Source organism: Callionymus lyra, chromosome 18 (genome assembly GCF_982586985.1).
Source record: "Callionymus lyra chromosome 18, fCalLyr1.hap1.1, whole genome shotgun sequence".
In the NCBI taxonomy this organism is placed as follows: Eukaryota; Metazoa; Chordata; class Actinopteri; order Syngnathiformes; family Callionymidae; genus Callionymus; species Callionymus lyra.
Window position 1 is genome coordinate 14,840,973 of NC_141835.1, and position 24,150 is coordinate 14,865,122.

A 24,150-nucleotide genomic window follows, 5' to 3' on the forward strand; every position below is an offset into this window, starting at 1 on the left:
CATTTTTGATGAGTACTTGAGTGAAATTTGATCTGAAAGTACTTTTACTCCAGTAGAATATTTTAATGCTCTTTCCACCGCTGACTAAACTGCCCTCGCACCCTCTCCAAGTTTTATTGCAGTAATTGACCTTTGCTTCCCTTTGTTGTGGCCGACTCGCACACACACCCACAAACACACACACACACACACACAAACCTATATCTCATTACCATCCTCCTGACTGTGCAGCCTGTGGGTGGAGAGCGAGAGCGAGCGAGGGAGGAAGGAGGTGAGCGAGGACAAGCGGAGAACCAGAGGCAGAGAGACTCGCTCGCAGGACTTGGAACAATCCTCTGGAAGACTGAAGGTTCATCTGTGTCTCTCTCTGTGAGAGCGTACCCCCCCTTCCATGGCGTCAGAACCCAACACCCAGTCCAGGGTGATGTTCCGGTCGGCGGACAAGGCGGCGGAGCCGGCTCACCGCAAGCTGGGCAAGCTGACGGTGAAGTACAACCGCAAGGACCTGCAGAGGAGGCTGGACATCGAGGAGTGGATCGACGAGCAGCTGCACCTGCTGTTCGACTGCGAGGTAGGATTTTTTTTTTTTTTTAATTCACGTCGGACTCTCAACCTTCGTCGCTGACACTCCCTCACGGAGTTATAAAAAATATCTGGATGCTAAGACTTGCTAGTCCTTGCAGGTCTTAGCTTCGTCCACTGAACCATTCGTTGGAATCACGAGGGGCTTGAAACCACTTGGATTAACCATCTGGATCCACCAATCTCTTGAAGGATTTGTCGATCTGGAGCTCCCTTTCTTTAGTGTGTGTTACACCTATATTCCACAACTGTAAGCTCATTTTTATTATTGACATTTCAAAAGTTAAAAAAGGTATCTAACTACGTAGACACAGGAATATCATACCTCTGCCAAGGAGATTATTTCACGTTAATTAATAAAAGCACAACCAATCAAATTTAAAAGAAAAAATCATTAATATATGGTTATTATTATAATATTATTGTTGAGAAAAAGTAGCGTCTTTAAGATACAATTTGAATCAGAGCCAAGAAGACCAGATGAGTCGAGCACAGAGGCGTTCACTGAATCCCTCAGATTTGTTTTCCCTCCGGGGCGTTAGCGCGAGAGCTAGCGTAGCAGGAGATCAAATTAAAAGCTACCAGGAATTGGTGAAAAACATCTTTCAACAACACACTCCCCCCCGTGATTCACGGAAACTCTACTCCGGATACGATCCAATTATGTCACAGGCAGCAACATTGATTCGATTGGCATCTCCCGACGAGGGAACCATGGCAACAGATGTCTCGTCACCTACAGGAGGCTGCACGGGTGTGGGAGGACCACACACACACACACACACGCACACACGCACGCGCACACACACACACACACACATCTACGACTGGACGCAGAACACTTTGATTTTATTATGTCGGTGGATCAGAATATAAACGTGAACAAACATTTCAGGCAGATAACAACAATTTTTGTTATTTATTTTATTAATAGCTTTTAAATTGTAAATATTATTATTTTTTTGGTTTTAGGGTGAGGATCTCTCAAAATTAAATTAAAAATAAAATAGAACATATATTTGGAAATTAAATAAGTGGATTTTATTGAAATAAAATGCATAAAATTTGAAATAATATTCAATTAAAAAGCGTATTATTAGTTTATCATTATAATGTCTGGACATTATTCCACTTTGTAACACCTTTACCTCGTTAGTATTTGTTTCTGAACTTTTCCTGACATATTAGGGATATTTTCACTTATTTTTTTCCCTGACAATATAGATATACAGAATACAGAATATAGATTTGTTGAGAGTGACATCATTTAAGTTTTTTAACCGTTATTTATCTCGGCCCGACCTCCACCACTGCATATGCCAGGGAGGTCGTTCCCCTTGACCCAGAAACAACACAAGGGATACCACAAACACGTTTTTTTTTGGGGTCACCTTGACCCAGATAAGACACAAGGGATACCACAAACCCATTATTTTTATTCAGGGAACCTTGATCAAGAGACAACACGAGGGATACCACAAACACATTTGTTTTCGGGGCCACCTTGACCCAGAGACAACACAAGGGATAGCACAAACACATTTGTTTTCGGGTCACCATGACCCAGAGACAACACAAGGGATACCACAAACACATTTGTTTTCAGGGAACCTTGACCCAGAGATAACACAAGGGCTCTCAATGCTATAGTAGCAGGAGGAAACTTGTTGAGATGTTGGTGGAGTTCGGCCCAAATTCTTTTGAGGACCAGAATCTCATGGTGACCTTGGAACAATTTTAAATAATTCCCTTTAAGAGATGTCAGCTACTGAAATGTACTTTAATTTCAATCTTCTGTTTCTCATAAATGTAGGTCATCGTGAGTAAAAACTACCTCCAAGTTTTAACTTATTTATAAAAAACAAATCTACTTTGCACTTATATGACTGCCATTACGGTAATAGCACGGCCCAAACCCAGAGCAGATTCACCTGCACATGCGTCAGGAATCACACTTGCTTTTGAGTACAATAACTCCTGACCGATTGCTGCTCATAAAATAAAACAAAAAAGGGTTATATTAGCAGGATTGTGAGCTGAGTTCACTGAGAGGGAGTGAGTGAGCATAGCAGATAAAAACAATGAAATATGTCAAACTGTGATATTAGTATAAAAAAGGTTAAATAAAAATAAAGGTGTCTTGGAATGAAAGTACATCCAAACATGTGATTAGAATGCAGAGGTCCCAGCTACACAGGGTAAGAGGCAGCGGACATCACGGTTAGCAACTATAGAGTTGCAAGTGTGTGTTCACCTCCCTCCTGTCGACTCAGCCTCCACATTTAAATAAAGAAATGTCCTCCTTAAAAAAAAACACACTTCCTTCCACTTCATCGTCCAAATATTTGCATGGTCGTCTCGTCGGGACGAAGACTTGAGGACGATCCACGAGCTCATGAATGTTGCATCGCTTCAGACTCGGAGGAAGGTTTTTTCTCTGCCGGTGCTACGAGTCTTCCGCATGGAAGGGTTTACCAGCGCCCCCTGCCTCGCCGCCTGAATTATTTAGCTGCCGCTATAATTTATACCAGCGCTGCTCGTCCGGTGCTCGCCACCGTCACTTCTTTTCAACGAAGGGCAAAAAGAATCAGAGAAATGACAACATTATAAGACAGTTGTTCATGAGTCGCTACAGACTTAAATGTTCCTCCATTAATTGAATTAGAAAAAAATGTTCTTCCAATAAAATACATTAAAAAAGTCCATAAACAGATTTAATTTGGTGCCGTCGCCTCCGTTATTGACTGAATTTTTCATCATCAGAAAGTAAAATACACCAAATTCTAAACAATAAATACAAATGTTATTCCATTTTAACCATTCAAACTTTTATCAATTCGACTTTTTCCCAAAATGCAGACTATGTTCTATCTTTCTTTCCATCTTTCTTCTATTTCTATTTTTCTTCAAATTTTCCCTCATTCACTTGAATGATAAAAATCTTCAAGTCATGTTTCAAATCCTTCCACTTTGACCTTCATGTACATTTATCTACTCACACCTAGAAACTTCATTCAACTTTAAAAACACTTTTGTCTACTTACTACTAATATTACTACTACTTCTGCTACTTCTACTACTAATTTGACTACTACTTCTACTCCCACTACATCTACTACTACTTATTCTAATTCTTCTACTACTTCTACTTCTACTACTACTTCTACTACCACTACATCTACTACTACTTATTCTAATTCTACTACAACTTTTACTCCCACTACATCTACTACTATTCTAATTCTACTACTACTTCTACTCCCACTACTTATTCTACTTCTACTAATTCTACTAATACTTCTACTCCCACTACATCTACTACTACTTATTCTAATTCTACTACTACTTCTACTCCCACTATATCTACTACTACATCTACTACTACTTCTTCTACTTCTACTATGACTACTTCTACAACTCATAGTAACTATTCTACTACTTCTACTACTTATTCTACTCCCACTACTTCTACCCTTTCTACTACTACTTCTACTACTACTACTAATTATTATACTACTTTTACTACTTATTCTACTCCCGCTACTTCACTACTACTTCTACTTCTACTAATTACAGACTCTTCTACAAAGAGTTTGTAGACTTCTTCTACAAACTCTTCTTTTTTCTTCTACTCAATCTTATTCACTTTATTTCATCATCTTCACATCAGTCTTTCTCCTTCATGCCATCATTTCAACTGTTTCCACACATTTTTACTTTGAATAATAATTCAATACTTTCAAGCATTTTACTTTACAGATTCAGCATTTACATTTTCTACTGGCGATGCAAATTTTCTAGTTTCCATTGTATTCTTAGGAAAATGTGGCTCGAAAACACGATAAAGAGAGTGTATTTATCTACGAGTGTTTCAGGAAAAATGGAAGCTGATAACAGTTTTACTTCCTGGACTTGTTATCATGACATTAAAACGTTAAAACTAAGGGATCCCGGGTGACTATGAGCTTGAAGAGAGAGCGAAACACCAGCAGAGGAAAAAGCTACTTACAAAATCGTTTTGAGCTCTGTGTTTGTTTATTAGCTCACGCTACCTAGTGCTAGTTTGCTGCAGCTGGAAATCTTTCACTTTAATTTCACTTTTTTACCAATTTATTCGCTAATTTTAGATTTAAGTTGAATCAAAGAGACTTAGGACGAAGAACTAACAACAAAAAATCTTATTTTAGGTGAAATAGGAAGGTTATCAGCCTGGTTCTGTTATTTGGAATTTAGTGCTAGTTAGCATCAGCTAATGCTAGCTCAAACAACGTGTTATGTATGTACTGTTACACCCACGAAATAAACGAGACATAAAAACGTGATTTTATCCTTTATGTTGAGGTCTGCAATATATTAAAATTAATATATGCATTATAATCTCTTTTATTAAGACAAAACTCATTAAAAAAATATAATATATATTTATGTTTGCCATGTAGTGTGAATTATTATCCAAAAGCTAATTATACTCCAACTGACTAATACAATAATCCAAATCTATGTAAGTAAGTAAGTAATATTTATTTATATAGCGCTTTTCGAGACCAGGGTCACAAAGCGCTTAAACAATCAAAACGATACTCAAAAAAGTACATACTTTAAAGATCAAGATAATACTGAGAACAACACAGGAGTTCCAGAAAATCAAGGAAAAGTCTGAACAAATAGAAACGTCTTAAGATGTTATGTTCATTAAATATGTTTATTTGTTAAAATTATGATTCTTTTTTAAATACATTTTATCATCTCGACAGCAGGGGCCGCACCAGCAGGATGAAAGGTCCTCATGTGGCCCCTCAACGAGTGCGCCCCAGATCACATATGAATCACCGTCACTGCCAAGTCACTCGCTCACAAGAGCCAGTCATCCGTCAACAAAACAAAGTTTGGTTTGAAATCCCATCTAAACTCTTGAGTGTGCGATGAAAAATAGACGAGTCAGGAGTCGAGTGCTCGTTTCCACTCGCTCCGTTATTGATGCGATGCGTCCGCTGAGAGCAGCTTTCATATTCATGGACGCACAAATCTGTGTCAACAAATATTTCTGCTTCAGTTTGCTTCTTTCCCACTTCAACGGGGCCTCCAACATCATCACAAAACCATGAAGCTCCATCTGAAAAAATTCCACTTAAGACTTCAAAGACGCTTCCTTGGAAAGTTAAAGGTTGTTTACATCGTTATCCTACTTTTATCATGGTATACTGTTGATCAATATGGAGCAGTGGTCACATTTTATACAGTGCTCATAGTGAGGGGCCATCAAGCTAAAATAAAGTAGCGAAAAGTGTAAAATCAAGCTAAATATGCTGATCAATAAAGTTCTATCTAAAATTAACTTTAATTTTAGAAAACTTTAATCTAACATAAAATCTCTTTTTTTTCCAATTGTTTTTGATTATATTCACTTGTGGAGGCAATAAATACTCAGAAAATGACAAAAGTCCTCAAATAAAAAACCTTATAGTCATATTTAGAGACTAATAATTTATATATAGATGTTTATATTGGCACTTTAAACCTCCTCGGCTCATGCACTAGTTATTTTGTTTTTTCTTGGCAAGTAGAACACTCAGAATAAGATGCAAAAACAAAAAGACAAAATGTAAAAAAAAAAACAAGATCAAATGTTAAGGATATCAAAAACTATGCCATGAAACTAAAACTAGCATTTAATGTGTTTCTTAAAAAACGCCCCAAAAAGAATAAAAAACCTTTGTTTTCCAGATTAAGCTTTCTTTTGTATTTCCACAAGGTTTTTTCAATACCATCTGTCTGTTCTTCTGTCAGCATTAATTTGGGGCTAAATTGTCTGATTCTAATATATTTTTAAATACATGTTAATATAGAGAATAAATTCAGAATAAATACTAAATACATGTTTTAACATGTTGATTAAAACAAATCTGTTTCTTTGTCAATGACAGTAAAAGGATAAACATGTTCTAATAATTAAAATGTAACATTAAAAAAGATAATATAAAATAATCTGGCAGAATAATGTTTAAAATTTCTATTCAAAAAAAGTAATAAATATTACTTTTAAATTAAGTGCAGCAACTCAGTGATTATATCTTTTAAAACAGTTTAATATAATTGTTTTGTTTTTTTATAATCACACGTGTGAAATAGAACCACTGTTTCTTTAACAATGATAATAACATAATAATATGAGGATGAACCTGTTCTAATGATAAATATATTATTGAAAATAAATATGATATTAAATACTGAGAATGAAAGAATCTTACAAAACTTTATTTTATTTTAATCTTTTTTTAAAAGGACTAAATATCTATATTATCTTTAAATAAAGTGCAGCGACCCACTGATTCTAATGTTATTTTTAATACATGTTAAAGATTTTCATCAGGGAAATGAGGCACCAAAATGTGTGTAAATCGTCTTAATATAATAATATATATATATAAAAAAATGAGGTTAAAAACAATTATCTGGGTTGATATTTTCCGGCGGGTGATTCTTGTTGCGGACCCGCTGGTGGACGGGAGGAGAGCTAATGGATGTGGAAGTGCTGAGCAGGGATGGATCCTCACGCTCCCCAGTGCTCGCTCTAATTGTTACTGGCTGCCAGTTCCAACCCGGCGTGATTCTGCTGATGTCTGCGAGACACACTTCTGTGAGACTCACTGACCTGCAGCACTTCCTGTCCAACGAGTCCCTAGACTTCCACTGGAATCTTAATAAACTAATACACAATCTTCAATATTCAATCTACTATTTTTTAAAATATTTCCTTTAGCTTATTTGTTAATGTGACAGACCTAATAGTGTCCTACTACCTCTTACCCCGAGTAGCTGGGACAAACTATTGTTCCCGATTCCTCGGATGTAATGACATGAATTCCATGATGCGCAACGTTCCGGATCAAATCTCAGTTGTGGAAGTGTCTGACACACTCAATGACATTAAACCTTGTCACTATCGATCGCGGACTCAACGTGTGTGTGTGTGTCTGTGTGTGTGTGGGGGTGTGCGTGTGTGTGTGTGTGTGTGTGTGTTCTTGCAGGAGGAAGATATCCCAGAGTTAGAGATCGACATAGACGAGCTCCTGGAGCTGACAGACGAGGGACAGAGAACTCGGCTACAGGTCAGAATAAAATATGAAATCTATTTTCACATTCATTTTAACAATGTGAGGATAAACACGTTATAATTAAACTATAGTCAATATGAGAGAACATATTATTTAAAAAATATATATGCATAATAATAAATGGAGAATAAAAGGATCTGACAGAAAAAAAACATATATATATATATATATATATATCTATAGATATTTTTTATTCTATTTTTAAAAAAGGACTTATAATTTATATCAAATTTACAAATATATATATTCTACTGATTGGAAATTGTACAACTAATATGACAAATTAATTTAAATTTAATTTTTATGCTAAATACAAATTTTAGGGCATGAATCTTTCAAATATTTCATTTATTTTTTTGAAATGTGCTTCATTTGTGAATGTTTTTTAAATGTATTTGTTGATTTAGATTTAGATTCATGTAGAAATGTTTGTGACCAACTGATCATCTTGTTATTCATCTTTTTTTTTATCCACTTTCTTGTCAGGAGTTACTGCAGGAATGTGGGAAGCCAAAGGAGGTAAGAAATGTGCAGATAACGGCGTTAAAACTAAAATATCATCACGTCTTTCTCTCCGACAGGAATTCATCAACGGGCTGCTCTACAGGATAAAGGGTCTACGCAAACTGTCCGGGCCATCGAAGAAATAATTCTAGGTCAAATGATTTCCAGCACAACAAGTGTGTGTGTGTGAGCGCCTCCCATGACGTCAGAAGACCCGCCCCCTCTTCTCCGGTCAGTCTCGCACCACAGCAGCCGGCTTACCATGATTTTTTTGTACGATTTGTTTTGAAGGACTTCTATGAGACATCATGTGATCCCAACGGTGTAATTTCCTCTTTATTTTGGTGGAAGAATTTTTTGCCTATTTATGTACATATATTTTTGTTCAGTCAATAAAAAGGGAACATTTTCAGGAGTGTTGTGTTTTAAATGGAATGAGCTACAGCTAGCATATGCTACGACTGGTTCCTACAGCTGCAGCTAGTCTAGAAAAGCGCTATACAAATAAAAATGACTTACTTACTTACTAATTCAATTAAAGAATTTGTAGGGATACTTGAATTTGAATTTAAAAATCTACCAAAATAATATAAATAAACCTATGTTAATTTAATAGGTTAAGGGCCAATTTTACCAATGTTTTTTTTTAACATTACATTATAAACATAAGTCAATTGAAAAACTTTCCTTGACTCCAATTGCGCTAGTTATCAAAAATCCTGAACAAAATCCAAATAAATAAATATACGTTACTATATATTTTTAGATTATAAAAACAAACATTTTAATGACTTTTGAGAATTTAAAATTGTAGATGTTTGATGCCAATTAAGGCCATATTTTTTTATATTATATAAAGTATATATATATATATATATATATATATATATATATATATATATATATATAAAATGAATTTAATGCTTTATTAATTTCAAGAACTCTGAACTACTGTTACTTATTATCATGCTACCTGTGACACCAAATATTGCTTATTAATTTTATTTTTTTGTCCTCTTATCACGACCAAACAATCAACAACGCAACATGTAGCTAGCAGTTATCTACGACCACAACCTAAAAGACCTATTCAATTAATCAAACTTTATTTAAAAACACTAATATGAGACGATGCAACTCAAGGTGCTACAATATCAACAAAAGTCAAGTGCTATGCTAGCACCGCCCATGGTGAAGATGGTCTACAACTGACCCCTGAACAAGTGCACCACCAGATTAGGGTCCACTTTACAGAGCCCGTTTAGGTGGACGAGTATTTTAGATGATCATTACAAGGAGTTTGACTCCGGTAAAGGAAAAGCAAATCCTCTGGGGTCAAAGGTCACCGCCCTCCTCTGGGAGCCATGACAGTGAAAATCCGACACGCTTAACCACAGAGACAGTTTCCAGATTGATCGCCTCGCGAAGTTGATATCGACAGCCCTGCTTTAACTGTCGAGTAAATAAAATGGAGAATCAATGGCAGAGTAATGTGATCCAGCAGAACTGAGCAAACATCCAGAGAGAGAGAGAGAGAGAGAACGACGCCAACCGAATCGCTCACGTGTCGACGCTAAACAAAGCAGAAATCAGCGACAGGAAGTTCCATTAAGCGTGCGTCCATTATCCTCCTCCATTTCCTGTCTCTGGTCGGAGCGCGACACAGAAAGGCAAACACATTACCGACCTTCATGTGCACGTTAATGGAACAAACCCCCCAAGAGAATGGAGTAATTACGGATGATGAGCCTGCACTCTTGTTGACTGACGGTGCCTTTATTGTTTGTTTTCACCTGATCGTGACAGAGTCTGTCGCCCCCTAGAAGACGCCCGACGCCATTCCTGCCGTCACCCAGTCACACAAGAGTTTAGTTTAATGTATCGTCACAATTTCTTTATAGTCTATTTTATGCTGAAAACATTATAAAGAAGATCTTTCAGCAAAAAAAAAAAAAAATTAAAAGGAAAATAAAATGTATCCGAGACACAAATGATGGAAGACACATTTGTTTAGTCTTTATTGAGGAGCCAAATGTTAAACCTTTGACTATTCAACGTGGTCATCCGCGTCGTCTTCTGGATCTAAAGTGCGTACGTTACAGTTCTACGTGGCAATTAAGGCGTAGCATTAAGAAACGTCAAATATCAGCAACCGTCTGCTGCTAGAACACCCACTACCACCATGGTACCGTTAGCTCGCTGCTAAAAACTACTCATGAAACTGGATTGAAAACACATCATTGTGTGTAGTCTGAGGAAAGAGAGAAACCTTTTTAATCATATTAATCTCATTTTTTGTATTTGTATTTTCATAGCAATTCAGTTATTTTTCCATTTTGACATTTAGATCCCTACTACTACTTTAAGTGAGAAACTAAATATTGTTCATCTCTTAATAACACAGATTATGGTTCAGACTAGTTAAGATTGTTTGATGATGATTTAAAGCCACTTTCAGTTTAAAGCATGTGATGTAATCAGAGTGGGACACCTGCAGTCTGTCATCACGTCTTCGTCTTCTTCGGCGCCGTGTAGCCGGCGGTGCGATGCTCCTTCCTGTCGAACTCATCGTGGACTTCCCTGCGGAGACGAAGCGGGTTGATAATTTATCACACTAAATACTTGATATTCATGCTGCTGAGCAGTATGGCCGCGGCCCTTTCTGGGTCGCAGCTTGAATTCCAAATGGCTTTGGCTCACGATCGCGGAAAAAGATCTGCTCAGAGGAGGGAGGAAGGGGGGGTGCTGGAGCGACGAACCTGAAGCAGCGCTTGCAGAACAAGTCTCCGTCGCAGGTGTGACATCGGAGGACGGCGTCTTCGTTGCAGACGCAGCACCAGGGAAGTTCCTCGTCGTCGCTGTCTGAGGCCGGAGGAGCTGCGGGTCGTGGCGTCTTTCCAAAACAAATTTTGAGGTTTTGTTTCAAACTAAATCTTCAAAATGAAGTGCTAAGGAATAAATATCCCATCAAACTTATCATTAATATAAAGATGTCTTATGTGTTATCTTGTTTCATTCTTTTATCCTGTCCTGAAAACCCCCCAAAATTCCTATGTTTCTGATTCTGATTATAAAGTTAAGATGGAACAGATTTATAAAATAACATATCCAATTAATTCATGCAATCCATTAAACAACTAAATACAAATTGTCAAAGGCTCTACAAGAACTGACCTCTGGAGACCCCCCCGGACAGTTTCAAGACTCCTATTTCATGCTTTGCGGTTTTAAATACGGTAAAATAGTTCTACTTATTAATCAGATTTTTTTTGAGTATCCAAAAACATTTTCAAATGAATAACATAAATTGTTCTTACAGTACCTGCTTCTTTTTCGCTGCTTTCTTCTCTTTATTTTGGGGTCCACTGTGCTCCACGAAGGGGATGTTGTAGCCACTGGCTTCATCTATGGCTGCTTCTTCTGAGAGCTGCAGCAACAGAGATTCATTTGATCATCGTCTTATCAGTTGTTATTTTTTTAAAGGAAAAAAAGCATGAATTTTGCAACAGATTTTCACAAGTTGAAGATTAAACGACAAAACTAAAAAATAATGAATAGCTGATGGAAAAATGGAAAAATGATCAAGAATGTTTTCAAACCTGTTTCAAGACCCTCATCACAGCTTCTTCTTCTGTCTCCTCATCGCTGTCCGGCTGCTTGAAGTTTTCCATGGTAACTAGATTGAAAATGCAATATATAACCTTGTGTGCAGTGTTAAGCAAATATAAATGACTGACTTACTTCATCAAAAATATGAAAACAAGATTAATGGCTACAATTTAGCTTAGCTTTAAAATATATTTGACTAATTCCTGTTAACTTTTTAAAGTCCAAATTTCAAACCTGACTTTGAATCTAGGTTTTATATTCAATAATGAGAGAAAACATTTGCAGTCTACCTTTCTCTGGGTCCTGTCCTCTCAGCACCGCCAGCCTCTTGGCCATGTCAAGGATCTGATCCTGAGTGTGTTGGTCTTGTTTCAGCTCCCTTATGGCCTCATCGACCAGACGCTGCTTTTCTGCCTCCAGGTCCTTGACCTCACTCTGGTTGTCCTCCAAATTATCTTCTATAGTGCTCTCTTCTCCCTTATTGAGGTCGTTCATGAGTCTGTTTGCACCTGAGGCGGAAGAGAAATGATTTTAGAGATTCATTCCTGGCTACACTTATGACGCGTAACGATGATCCGTAACTTACTGGACTCTGGGTTCATGTGTTGACCATCGATAGCCACTTCCTCCGACAGCTGAGTCAAAAGATCGTTTGCTTTTTCGGTCTGAGTTCTGCGATCTGGAGGCGGATGCACCTGAAATTAAATCCACTTATTCATCTTCCTTTTGCTGATGTTTGTAAATTGTTATGCATGTAATTTGTGTTTATTTCCAATCATTTTGGATTATTTTCTGCGTAAATGTTTTGCTCACAGCAGGTGGAGCTTGTGAAGGTGGGGTTTGACCCTTTAAAGCTGCGAGGCGATCCTCCATTTCTGCTGTAGACGGCACCAGCTGGCTTGGACCTTTAAGAGCAACAAGTCTCTGCTCAATCTCTCGTTGTGTTGGGAGATTCTCTATCCAAGAGATGAGAGAGTTATAAGTGAAAATAACCAGTCTGTGAAATGGATGAATTACGAGAATTACTTGGCTTTGTGTCTTCTTTTAGTTTTTGAAGTCTGTCAGCGATCGCCTGATCTTCCTTGCTCATGTTTTTGCTTGAAGGAGGAACTTTCACAGATCTGCTGACACCATGTGCAGAAGGCTGAGATGAGGTCCCATGTTGTTTGGCTTCATAGGCAGCAACACGTCTGTGGAAAGAAGCATGTCAAAGATATATTATCAGGCTTTGAGGTAAACATAAGGCATAGGGTAGGAACAATTGAACAATTTTAGACTTATGTTATTCCCAAAGAGCAATATTATTATTTTTATTATTATTATTCAGACAGTGCTGTGCAATTTAATTCTGTTGGCAGCAAAACAAAAAAATAAACATTTAGAATAAAAAAAAAAAAGAGTTAAACATATAAAATAGTAATAAATCACTAATATTCATAACTTCATTGCCTTAACAAGACTCAAAAGGATAGATTTTTAAGTCTTTCTTTTTAATTTTTAGATTTTAATTTACTGTCTGAACCATTCAATGACTAACTAATATGTTGACTGGCACTGACTTTTTGTAGTTTTCAGGGGGTGACCATCTGCCACCAGAGTCAGGAGGTCCACCACTTGATAGAAGGAGAACATTAAGGAAACTTATTAGTGATCCCAGTGTCATTTAAAAAAAGAGATGAGCAGGTTTTCTTACCCTGTGAGATGCGAGTGACATTGCTTGCAGACCTTTTGCTGAGTGTTGCCACAGCGAGGCACCACAGCACTGAGAGTCAAGCAGCTGGAGCAGAAGGATCGGCCGCAGTTCTTACACCCCAGCTGGAGGAGAAAAAATGTCAAACTCAGCTACTTTTATTCCTGCTCATACAAAGCCATTAAGACATACCTCCTTTTTGAAGAGGTTAAATTTGGTCGCGCAGCAGTAACAGCGGCTATCCATGCCCAGCCGGAATAACAGAAGAAGTTCATAAAAGCAGCGATACCACAAATATAGTTGATCATACACACTGCGTGCAGCAGCTTTCTCTCCTCCGACGGCTACAATCAAAACAGGAAGAGTTCCGGAAACTCGAGTGACGAAATGACGTAGTTTCCTGTTTTAATTTCAGCCAATCAGATCTTCCCAAATCCCTTCGGCGGTCCCCGTTCAAAACGTCTAAGCAGCCAACGAACGAAGCGTGTTTCACCGTTGAAAAGATACGAGGACAAACAAGCCCTTTATCAGGTAATTTAAAAATAAAAATATACTTGATATTGTATTTTTTAATGTCTAAGTGCAGGAAAGAAACAACAGCGTTTTCAAACGGCTAGTTTTAGCTCAGAGTTAGCATCTCGATGTTATGATTAGCCGTTTAGCTTATCTTGTACGTTTTCAACCGAGTTGTATATAAAGTTCCAGTTTTAAATGTGTTACAGGTTTTACATGTGCATGCATAACGTTTATACTTATTCTGTTATGAAGTTGCATATGTGCAATTGTGTACTGTTTGCGATACACAGCAGATGTTCGTTAAGTTGACGCGTTATTGTATTTTCCTCCAGCAATTTGACTTTTCAATTTGATTTAAGCCTTTACTGGTTTGGGAATATCACAGCTTTTCAATTCTCCATTGATCAGGATTGAAATAACTTTGGATACACAACTATAGATTGGTTTTAAACAACACAATTTTGGTGTAGCAAACAGCTATGCTAACTGTAGAACTGGTAATCCTCAGTTGATGCATTTGACAGTATCCAACACCATCTTTGTGCAAGTCTAACATGTGTGATGATCAAAAAACTTGAATGAACCCTGTTTACTTTTCAAGATAACCACAATGGCAGAAGGCGACGTGGAGTGGGAGCTGTGCAAGGAGAACATTCAGCCACTCAGGCGAGGAAGAAACGCAGCGGCGCTCTGCCAGGCTCTCTCTCAACAGGAGGGTGTCAGCGCCGCCGTCGACCAACAGAGAAAGTACGGGCTCAACTTCCCATGTGAACTGTTTTGTTAACATGTTACACGATTGTTCACCTCCGATCTCACCTGTCACAGCGCTTTTGAATCCGAGCTGCGACTGTATGAAGGCGATGATCCACTTGACGTTTGGGATCGGTAAGTTTGATCACTTTTGCTTGGACGAGAAGTTTTCATTATAAGGTAAGGTAAGGTAAAACTTTATTGATCCCTCAGGAGGTCTCCTTCGGGAAATTGTTTTTTTTCCAATAGCCAGCAATTTTTCATAAACAATAAAAAATAATAAATAAAAATAAAATAAGAAGAAGAACATAAAGAGAAAAAGAACAAGATGACACAATCTAAGTCTAAAGATAAAGACAAAGAACATAGGTCAAAGAAAAACAACAAAGACAAAGGATACAAAGACAGAGAGAGAACATCCAGATACTCTCACTCCACTCCTGCCCCCGAACTCAGAATTGTACAATTTAATAGCCCGAGGAATGAATGAGTCCTTGAGTCTATTTGTTTTGCACCTGGGTAGGAGCATTCGTGCACTCATTCTGCTTCTCTGCTCACTGATGACAGTGTTCAGAGGATGACTGTCATCATCCATGATGGACAGTAGTTTGTTCAATGATCTCCTCTCAGCAACTGTCACCAGTGAGTCCAGCTTCATTCCAACCACAGAACCAGCCCTCCTGATCAACCTGTCCAACCTGTTGACACCCCTCTTGGACACATTTCCACCCCAACACACCACAGCATAGAACATGACACTGGCCACCACAGACTGGTAGAACATGCAGAGGAGCTTCTTGCAGATGTTGAATGATCGAAGCCTCCTCAGAAAGTACAGTCTACTCTGAACCTTCTTATATACATGGTCTGTGTTAAAGGACCAGTCCAGTTTACTGTCCATCCACACACCAAGGTACTTATAGTTGACAACTATCTCCACCTCGTCGCCTCTGATGGACACTGGACGTGGCTTTGTCCTGGACCTCCCGAAGTCCAAGACCAGCTCCTTGGTCTTTGAGGTGTTCAGCTGCAAGTGGTTCCTCTCACTCCAGTCCACAAAGTCACGTATCAGACTCCTATACTCGTCTTCGCTGTTGTCCCTGATGCATCCAACAATAGCAGTGTCGTCAGCATACTTCTGGATGAGACTCAGCTCTGAGTTGTAGCAGAAGTCTGAAGTGTAGATGGTGAAGAGGAGGGGGGCCAGTACTGTCCCCTGAGGTGCTCCTGTACTGCAAACCACAGTGTCAGACGTGATGTCCTTCAGCCTGACATACTGTGGTCGATCAGTAAAATAATCCGTAATCCAGGAGACCAGACCAAGGTCCACATGCATCTTAGTCAGTTTGCCCTGCAGCAGAGTGGGTTGGATGGTGTTGAAGGCACTAGAAAAGTCCAGGAACAGGGTTCTCACTGAACCGCTTCCTTTATCCAAGTGGGAGTAGGTCCGATGCAGGAGGTGAAGGATGGCATCTTCTACACCAACTGTTGGGCGGTAGGCAAACTGCAGGGGGTCTTGCGCGTGCTGGACTTGTGGCCTGAGATGTTTGAGGACCAGCCGCTCCAGTGTCTTCATCAGCTGCGAAGTCGGTGCCACCGGTCTGTAATCGTTCAGCACACTCGGTCGGATCTTTTTAGGGACTGGAACGATACAGGAAGTCTTCCACAGAGTTGGTACTTTCCCCAGCCGTAGACTGAGGTTGAAGACATGCTGGAGCGGCTCAGCTAGTTCAGCAGAGCAGGTCTTTAGCAGTTGAGCAGACACCTTATCAGGACCAGCAGCCTTCCCTGGACGAATCCTCCGAAGTACATCCTGTACCTGGAGTGAGGTGAAGCTGGGAAGTGGTTGTGTGGAGCTAGGGGGGGCACAAGAAGGTGGGGCACGTCCTGAGGCGGACAGCAGTGAGGGTGAGGTGACTCAGTGCTCAGACCTGTTGAAAAAGTTGTTCAGTCCATTTGCCTCCTCCACCGTGTCCACTGCAGTCAGAGAGGCCTTGGTCTTGTGTCCAGTGATATGAATCTATGAATATTATAGATAAGATTATTGCTAAAAACATCATAGCTAACATAATCATGGTAACAATATTATAGATAAGATTATTGCTAAAAACATCATAGGGTTTTAACACCATCCCAGACCTCTCTTATTTCTTCTCGGCTCAGCTTCTCCTCCAACCTCCACCTGTAGGTGTCCTTTGCCTCCCTCAAGCATCGCTTCACCTCCTGCTGTGCTGATCTCATGGCGTCCCTGTCCCTGCTCCTGAATGCCACTTTCTTCCTGTTAAGGACATCCTTGACCTATTTTGTTACCCACGGTTTATTATTAGGGTAACAGCGGACAGTCTTAGTAGGGGCAACAACGTCCAAGCAGAAATTTAAATAATCCGTTAGACAGTGTGTCTGTCCCTCGATGTCCTCACCATGAGACTTCAGCAGCACATCCCAGTCTGTGGTGTCAAAGCAGTCTCTGAAGGCGTCCTCCACAGCTGGTGTCCACTTTCTGACAGTCTGTCTCTGCACCAGAGGAGTGTACTGTGACTGAAGGTGGACCAGGTTATGATCGGACCTTCCAAGTGGAGGAAGAGGTTTGGCTCTGTACGCGTCCTTCAAGTTGGAATAAAGAAGGTCAATTGTCCTGTTATTCCTGGTGGGACAATCTACAGCCTGATGGAAAGTAGGCAGAGTAGAGTCTAGGTTGGCATGATTAAAGTCTCCAGAGATGATGATAAACGCCTCAGGAAGTTGATTCTGAAGTTGAGCTGTCATTGTGTGGATCTTCACACAGGCAGATGCAGCCGCAGCGCTCGGAGGAATGTAAACACAGAGTGCGATCACGTGACTGAACTAACGCGGTAGATAATATGGACTCATGCTGACAGCCAACAGTTCTAAATCTTGACAACACGAGACTTTCTTCACAGTAACGTGTCCCGGGCTACACCAGCGTTTATTCACGTACATGATCAGACCTCCTCCTCTGCGCTTCCCACAAGCGTCTGCGTCTCTGTCCGCTCTGATGGTGCTGAAACCAGGCAGCTCCACGAGTGAGTCTGGAGTCAGCTGAGTGAGCCACGTCTCCGTGAAGATCAACAAGCTGCTCTCTGTAGATCCGCTGGTTGAGGGCAGACAGCTCGTCGATCTTATTCGTCAGTGAATTGACGTTCCCCATCGTGATCGTTGGGATCGTTGGTCTGTGACGTCTCCGATTGTCCGTTAGCTTAGCCTTTAGCCTCTTGCCTGCTCGACAGCCTCTCTAGCGGCGCTGAAGTTCGATCGGGATCTCGTGGCGATCTCCAGCCCGTGCCATTGACTTCAGCGATAGTAGATCCTCTCTTGAGTAAACAAGACGATTCTCTCCATGTTCAAAAGTATCCATTTAAAAAAGTTATAGTAAAACAAATTAATAAAAACAGAAAATTATAGAAATTGCTGCGGAGCTACTGGAGAGGCAGCCGTCCTCGTCGGCGCCTTTAATGTGTTTATCTTAGAGAGACTAGATAAGATGACGGATGTCTGCACTCTAGGGGTGTCAAAAAACACCAATAACTACATGTTGTCACTGTCATGTAACTAATTACACATGTAAGCAATATAGAACCACTAGTAGGTTCTGTCTCCATTCAGACAACTACTAATCCTATTGCAGCAAAGCCCTTCCAGTTGTCATTAGATTAAAACAAAGATACATCAACTTAATTAACAGTATTTTTCTGACTATATGGTGCATTTTAATACCCCTTTAATTTTATTTTAAAAAAATGACAAATGCCTTCTGTTTCGCTTAAAAATCTGTCAAAGCTGCACTGCGAGTCTCCTTAATACTACTCTGAGAAACTCCATACTTTTACTCTGAGGTGAGTAGTCGCTGTCAAAGTATTTATTGACACCTCTCCAAATCACACACACCTTATTGGTCAACAGCAGCCTCACACTGCAGACATGTGTATATATATTGTGGAGAAATGAACGCAGAGATGGAGAGAAAAGTGTCCACGGTTGTTGCACTTGCAAACGTTAACACCCCTTCTGTTTGCTCTGGTAAAGTCACTAGAAAAGTGTAAAATGTGTTGCAAAGTCAAGTGACCTGGTTGTGGTTTGACAGATACATTAAATGGACGGAGCAAGCGTTCCCCTGGGGTGGAAAAGAGACGAATCTTTCCATGCTGCTGGAACAAGCTGTGACCAAGTTCACCAACGAGGAGAATTATTACAACGACCCCCGATATGTCGACCTCTGGATCAAATTTGTAAGTCGTCTTTTCCTTAACTCGTAGTGTGAACTTTTACTGAGTTCTTTTTGTGTTTTTCGTCAGGCGAATATTAGCTCCGAGCCGCTCGCCATGTTCCAGTACATGCAGGCTCAGGGGATCGGAACGTTGTGCTCCTCCTTCTACATCGCCTGGTCAGAAATCTACGAGACTCAGGGAATGCGGAGGGAAGCCGATCGGATCTACCAGGAGGGAATGAAGAACTTTGCGCAGCCTCTTGACAAACTCCAACAATTCCACAAGTAAACTTCGTCTCAATGAAGTCCTCTGTAACCAAAAGCACTTTTTTTTAAATGATCGTACCTTTTCTTAGAGCGCTTCAGTCGCGCGTCACCCGACAGGTGATGATGGAACTGGACGACGGCGCCGTCAGGTCCGATCATGACGACGATGAGCCCGAGAGGGTTTCGCTCGCCGAGCTCAAAGGAAAAGGGAAGAAAAAGGCGTTCGCCCCCATCAACAGAACCGGAGCCGCAATCAAACGTAAGTGGGCTGACCTTTGGGTTTTATGGCTACTTTTTCATCGACGTGCATTTGAATGTCAATAAATGCATTCTTGTAAAAGAGGAAAATTCAGACTTTCTTACTCGATGCTTCACTTGTTTTTCATTTCTTAAATTATAGAAAATTAAATACACATTTTTATTAAAGTGATAGTTCACCCAAATTTCAAAGTTTGGGTTATTTTCAGAGTAAACCGTTCCTCTTTAGAGTTATAGATTAAAATGTTCATTTTAATGAAGCAACTGAGTGTCCACAGATGAACTTGTCCATCTCGATGAGAAGAATTGTTCCATCAAAAAATGTAAACAAGTCTATAGTTTTATCCTTTGTCTTTGTTGTTTTTCTTTGACCTATGTTCTTTGTCTTTATCTTTAGACTTAGATTGTGTCATCTTGTTCTTTTTCTCTTTATGTTCTTCTTCTTATTTTATTTTTATTTATTATTTTTTATTGTTTATGAAAAATGGCTGGCTATTGGAAAAAAAAAACAATTTCCCAAAGGAGACCTCCTGAGGGATCAATTATGTTTTACCTTACCTTACCTTACACTCATTTGTGGCAGGCCTTGTACTTCCTCTTCTAGAGCACACACTGTCTAACACTGGAAGCGCGACATTACCGGGTTTTACGGCGTGCTACGGTTTAAACGTCCGCCACAAGCGAATGTAAAATATAGACTTGTTTAATTTTCTGCAACAATTCTTATCGTCGAAGCTTCGATAGAAGACGGACATTACATACGAGCAGTATGGAGGTATTTGGATGTTAAGTCGTCTTTTTGGAGGAAGTTTGTCTCTGAGCGCTCAGTGGCTTCATTAAAATGAACAAACATTTTGAGTGAAAATGAGTGAATTTGGGTGAACTATCACTTTACATGGCAGGCCCTTTATTTAATAATTTAATGACTAACGGGCATTATCTGACTGATCATCAGGAGATAACCTTTGTGTTATCTCTTGGTCAAGGTGAATCACCTTCACCACTGCATATGTATTTATGGAAGCCAGGGAGGTTGTTCATCTTGACCCAGAGACGACACAAGGGATACCACAAACGCATTTGTTTTCGGGTCACCTTAACCCAGAGGTAATGGGGTTAAAAATCCATAGTTAAACACGATATTATATGTATATAAAGTTCCACTTGATGAGGGGTGAGCAAGGGACTGTACGTATGCTTGTAGGGTTTTAATTCTGTTGATTTAATGACTTCAGTTTTCTTGTTTTGGGGCTTTTTCATAAATGTATTATTATTATTATTTTTATTGTTTGCTTATGATTATTGTTATTATTTCTCTCTTTCACAGTTATCACTGTGCTAATGTAAACATGATTGCATTATTGTCAATAAACATATTTAATAATGTATGTATTGAGTCATGTTGCCGAGTAAAGGTTTACCTTCCACTTCAGAAAGAACTGGAGGCCTTCAGATGCAAGCGGGACCTTCCAAGCGAGGCAACGCCAACAACTTCCTCGTCTTTGACGAGAACACGCCAGGAGGTCCTGCCGCTTTCGAGCCTAAACCAGAGCCCTGGGGCGCTCCGCCTGAGAGGAAGCCGAAAGAAAACGAGAAGAAAGTTGAAAAGTGGTCCGACGTCAAGGTACTGCTTCACATTGTGTTGTTGGTGGTGGTGGTGGTGGTGGTAGAGGAGTTCCGTGTGACCGTGTTGGTTGGTTACAGATGCCACTCAAGTCCAAACACGGACATCGCATTCTGAAACCACCTCCACCAGAACCAACCTTCCAGCCGTTCGTGGAGGAGTCGGACGAGCCGCCCGCCGTGTAAGTGTCATGCTTTCCTAACCCACCGGTTTCAATTCACTTTAACCTTTAATCTGCCGACTCCTGGTTCCGTTGTTTCATGCGTCCTCTAATCTTTTAATCTCCTCCGGTGATTTGTCATCTTGACCCTTGCACGCTACACTTGAAATTATTTTTATTTGATAGTAATTGCTTAACTGTTTTCCGTTCAGAACAAATCATTTTCACATAAATAAAATACATACATCATTTATCTAAAAGTAAGTAAGTAATATTTATTTATATAGCGCTTAAGCAGTACATTTGGGCCATTTCTGATGAAGACAATGTTTATACATTTTCTCACAAAAATACATTAATACATTTGAAGAAAACTAAATTTGTAAGCCTAATTTAAAAATGATAACGGTGACTTTAAATAAATTTATTACTGTAGATTTGTAAAAAAGGAATTAGGTCAGTTAAGTGCAAAAATAATAATTAACATTCTATTTTAATTACTTATATTACACTGAACTAATGCATTTATTAGCAAAAAACTTCCCATAATCAATTAAACTCACTATTTTATTTTCTCAATGTTTTCTTTTACATGAGAGCTGCTCTCTGCTCGGGTCCACTTAAGAGTCGAGTGCACGAGATGAACTCTGTGTTGTGATGTTTGTCCTCAGGACGCCGTGCAAGATCAACCCTGCGATGAGCAAAGTTCTCTCTGCACGCAAGCCCTACAAAGAGGAGTCTCATCTGCAGCGACTCCAGAAGCACCGCGACGCAGAGCAGGGACACGCGTCGCAAATAAGCATGTACTGTAAAGACGTGCTGCTCAGCGGCGCCACAGAGTTCTGCTTCGAAGAGCTGCGAGCGCAACGATACTTCCTGAAGGAGGCCAGTTCCGGCGGCGGCGAATGAGATCCACCCTGTTCTTTTTTTTTTCTGTCTTTTTTACATGATGTTTAACTGTCACTTTTATTCCTTCTTTGTTGAATTGAACTGAAGCCTGAAATTTTGTTCACACGTTTCGTGGTATTGTTCAGTGAAGTTAAACGACTGCCACTTTCCTGCTGTAATTCTTCAATCTTTCTCACTTCTTAGAAATGTTGGTAGGCAGCTGCGTGGGGTGCGTTCCACTTGTACATGGAAGTTTCTTTTGGCGAGATTTTTTTTAAAAAGGTGTCTTTGGAAACTACACAAACTCAAATGTACCAATGATTTATAGTATTTACTCAAGAATAGCGTGGAAAAACAACAGCTCAGAGCATTTGGGGATTTTCTCAAAACCTGGGGCTGGAATTGCACCGCCAACCTTCTTGGTGCAAGAGGTCAAACAAGTTCACTAGCATGTTAGCTACAAGCAAATACATTTATCGTTTATTCAACGACCCACTGTTGTGTTGCTGACGCCTCTTGTTGACTGTGTCATCAATAAACGATTGTTTTTTCGTTTAAAAGAGTCAAAATCTCATTCAAGTCCAAAACCTCTCTCCCTCGTGTGGTCAGATGCTGAACTGCAGGGGTCAAAGAAAAAAAGTGAAATCAGCAAAATAAGCTTCACAGGATCCGTGTCAAATATCTAGACTTGCATGTCGACCTACTGGATCAACATCAGAGGTGCGACTGTGCTCTTCAATGGTTCGCTTCCTACTCCTTGTTTTGGATAAATAACGACCACGACAGACCAAATACTGGCTGTTTAGGTCGAGCACACCTGCTCTGACAACCTTCTCTTTCTCCTGGTAATCCTTTTTCATTTAACAATAAACCTTTATTTATTCACTTTTCCTTTCACCTTAATTTTGTTTACTCACATCTACTTCGGTTTTATATTATCCATGTTTTGTCAACAAGGAAAAAAAGATTATTTGAATAAAATGTATGATTAAATTATTATTAGGACACATACATGAAGTCAAATGTCTTTATTTTCAAATAAACATTTGATATTTAAATCTATAAATATGGGCATGTTGATTATTTCTCCCTTTAACTATTGCTTTAACAGAAACCTTTCTTTTTAATTAACCTTCTCTTCATTTAATGATTAAATATATATGCATACACATTTATTATATTATCCTGCAAATCTGAATGTATTCATATTGAATATTCCTGAAAACGAACATGTAAAGTGTCATTATTTGGAAATAAATAGGAAAGAATGAGTGAAAAATCCAGTGGAAAAAAACACAATGTGTGGATAAAGAAATCCTCTTTTCTTCTTTAAGTTCCAAATGATATGAAGATACATACGGCAAGAGTGTCAATTAACATTATAACATTATATTTTAATTAACATTATGTATAAAATTTCATGTCTCTGTTTTAAACACCAGAGACAAACATGCAATAAATACAAACTGGTACAGTCCAAGGTCCAAGAAAGAACAATATTTACTCATCTATTATGTTAAAATAAACTTAATTTGTAAATATTATACCATTTATTTGAGCATGTTATTCATTTTTGCCTTAATTAACAGAAATGTTTTCTCTTTTTTTTTTAAATTTACACATGGTTTTATTCAAGTATTTAATATATTTTCATACAAATGTAATATATTTTCCAGCAAATTGAAATGTATTCATATTGAATATTGCTGAACACATAGATCTCAAGTTTCAATACTTGGAAATAAATAGGAAACGAGTATTGGAAACAACAAAAAAAAACAATGTGTTGATAAATAATGAAAGTTTTATTGTATCTACTTTTATTTGTATTTATATATCCTTTTTTATTTCTAAATTATGTGGAAAAAATATAAGACAAAAGCATCAAACTCTATCAAGAAAGGGGAGATTTTTTAAATAAATACATTCAAGTATAAAATGCTCTTTAAATAGATCTCTATT

General features: G+C 39.0%; 3 protein-coding genes across 3 annotated transcripts; 2 read left to right on the forward strand and 1 right to left on the reverse strand.

Moving 5' to 3' along the window:
• The first annotated feature begins 301 nt into the window (after window positions 1-301).
• On the forward strand, window positions 302-8,613 carry ppp1r14d (protein phosphatase 1 regulatory inhibitor subunit 14D). Its single transcript, XM_087779991.1, has 4 exons — window positions 302-571; window positions 7,611-7,691; window positions 8,184-8,216; window positions 8,279-8,613. The coding sequence occupies exons 1-4, from the start codon at window positions 392-394 to the stop codon at window positions 8,345-8,347; spliced, it is 363 nt and encodes a 120-aa protein (XP_087636117.1). The 5' UTR covers window positions 302-391; the 3' UTR covers window positions 8,348-8,613.
• Window positions 8,614-10,202: 1,589 nt separating this feature from the next.
• zfyve19 (zinc finger, FYVE domain containing 19) lies at window positions 10,203-13,862 on the reverse strand. Its single transcript, XM_087780268.1, has 11 exons — window positions 13,693-13,862; window positions 13,504-13,625; window positions 13,370-13,423; window positions 12,837-13,000; window positions 12,624-12,766; window positions 12,397-12,505; window positions 12,101-12,319; window positions 11,801-11,877; window positions 11,524-11,628; window positions 10,961-11,094; window positions 10,203-10,781 (listed from the first exon to the last, which is right to left on the reverse strand). Exons 1-11 carry the CDS (start codon window positions 13,744-13,746, stop codon window positions 10,706-10,708), a joined length of 1,257 nt encoding a protein of 418 aa, XP_087636394.1. The 5' UTR covers window positions 13,747-13,862; the 3' UTR covers window positions 10,203-10,705.
• Window positions 13,863-13,957: 95 nt separating this feature from the next.
• bub1bb (BUB1 mitotic checkpoint serine/threonine kinase Bb) lies at window positions 13,958-22,986 on the forward strand. Its single transcript, XM_087780269.1, has 9 exons — window positions 13,958-14,031; window positions 14,618-14,763; window positions 14,842-14,901; window positions 18,869-19,013; window positions 19,080-19,276; window positions 19,348-19,517; window positions 20,950-21,140; window positions 21,221-21,321; window positions 21,972-22,986. The coding sequence occupies exons 2-9, from the start codon at window positions 14,627-14,629 to the stop codon at window positions 22,207-22,209; spliced, it is 1,239 nt and encodes a 412-aa protein (XP_087636395.1). The 5' UTR covers window positions 13,958-14,031; window positions 14,618-14,626; the 3' UTR covers window positions 22,210-22,986.
• Window positions 22,987-24,150: the final 1,164 nt, after the last annotated feature.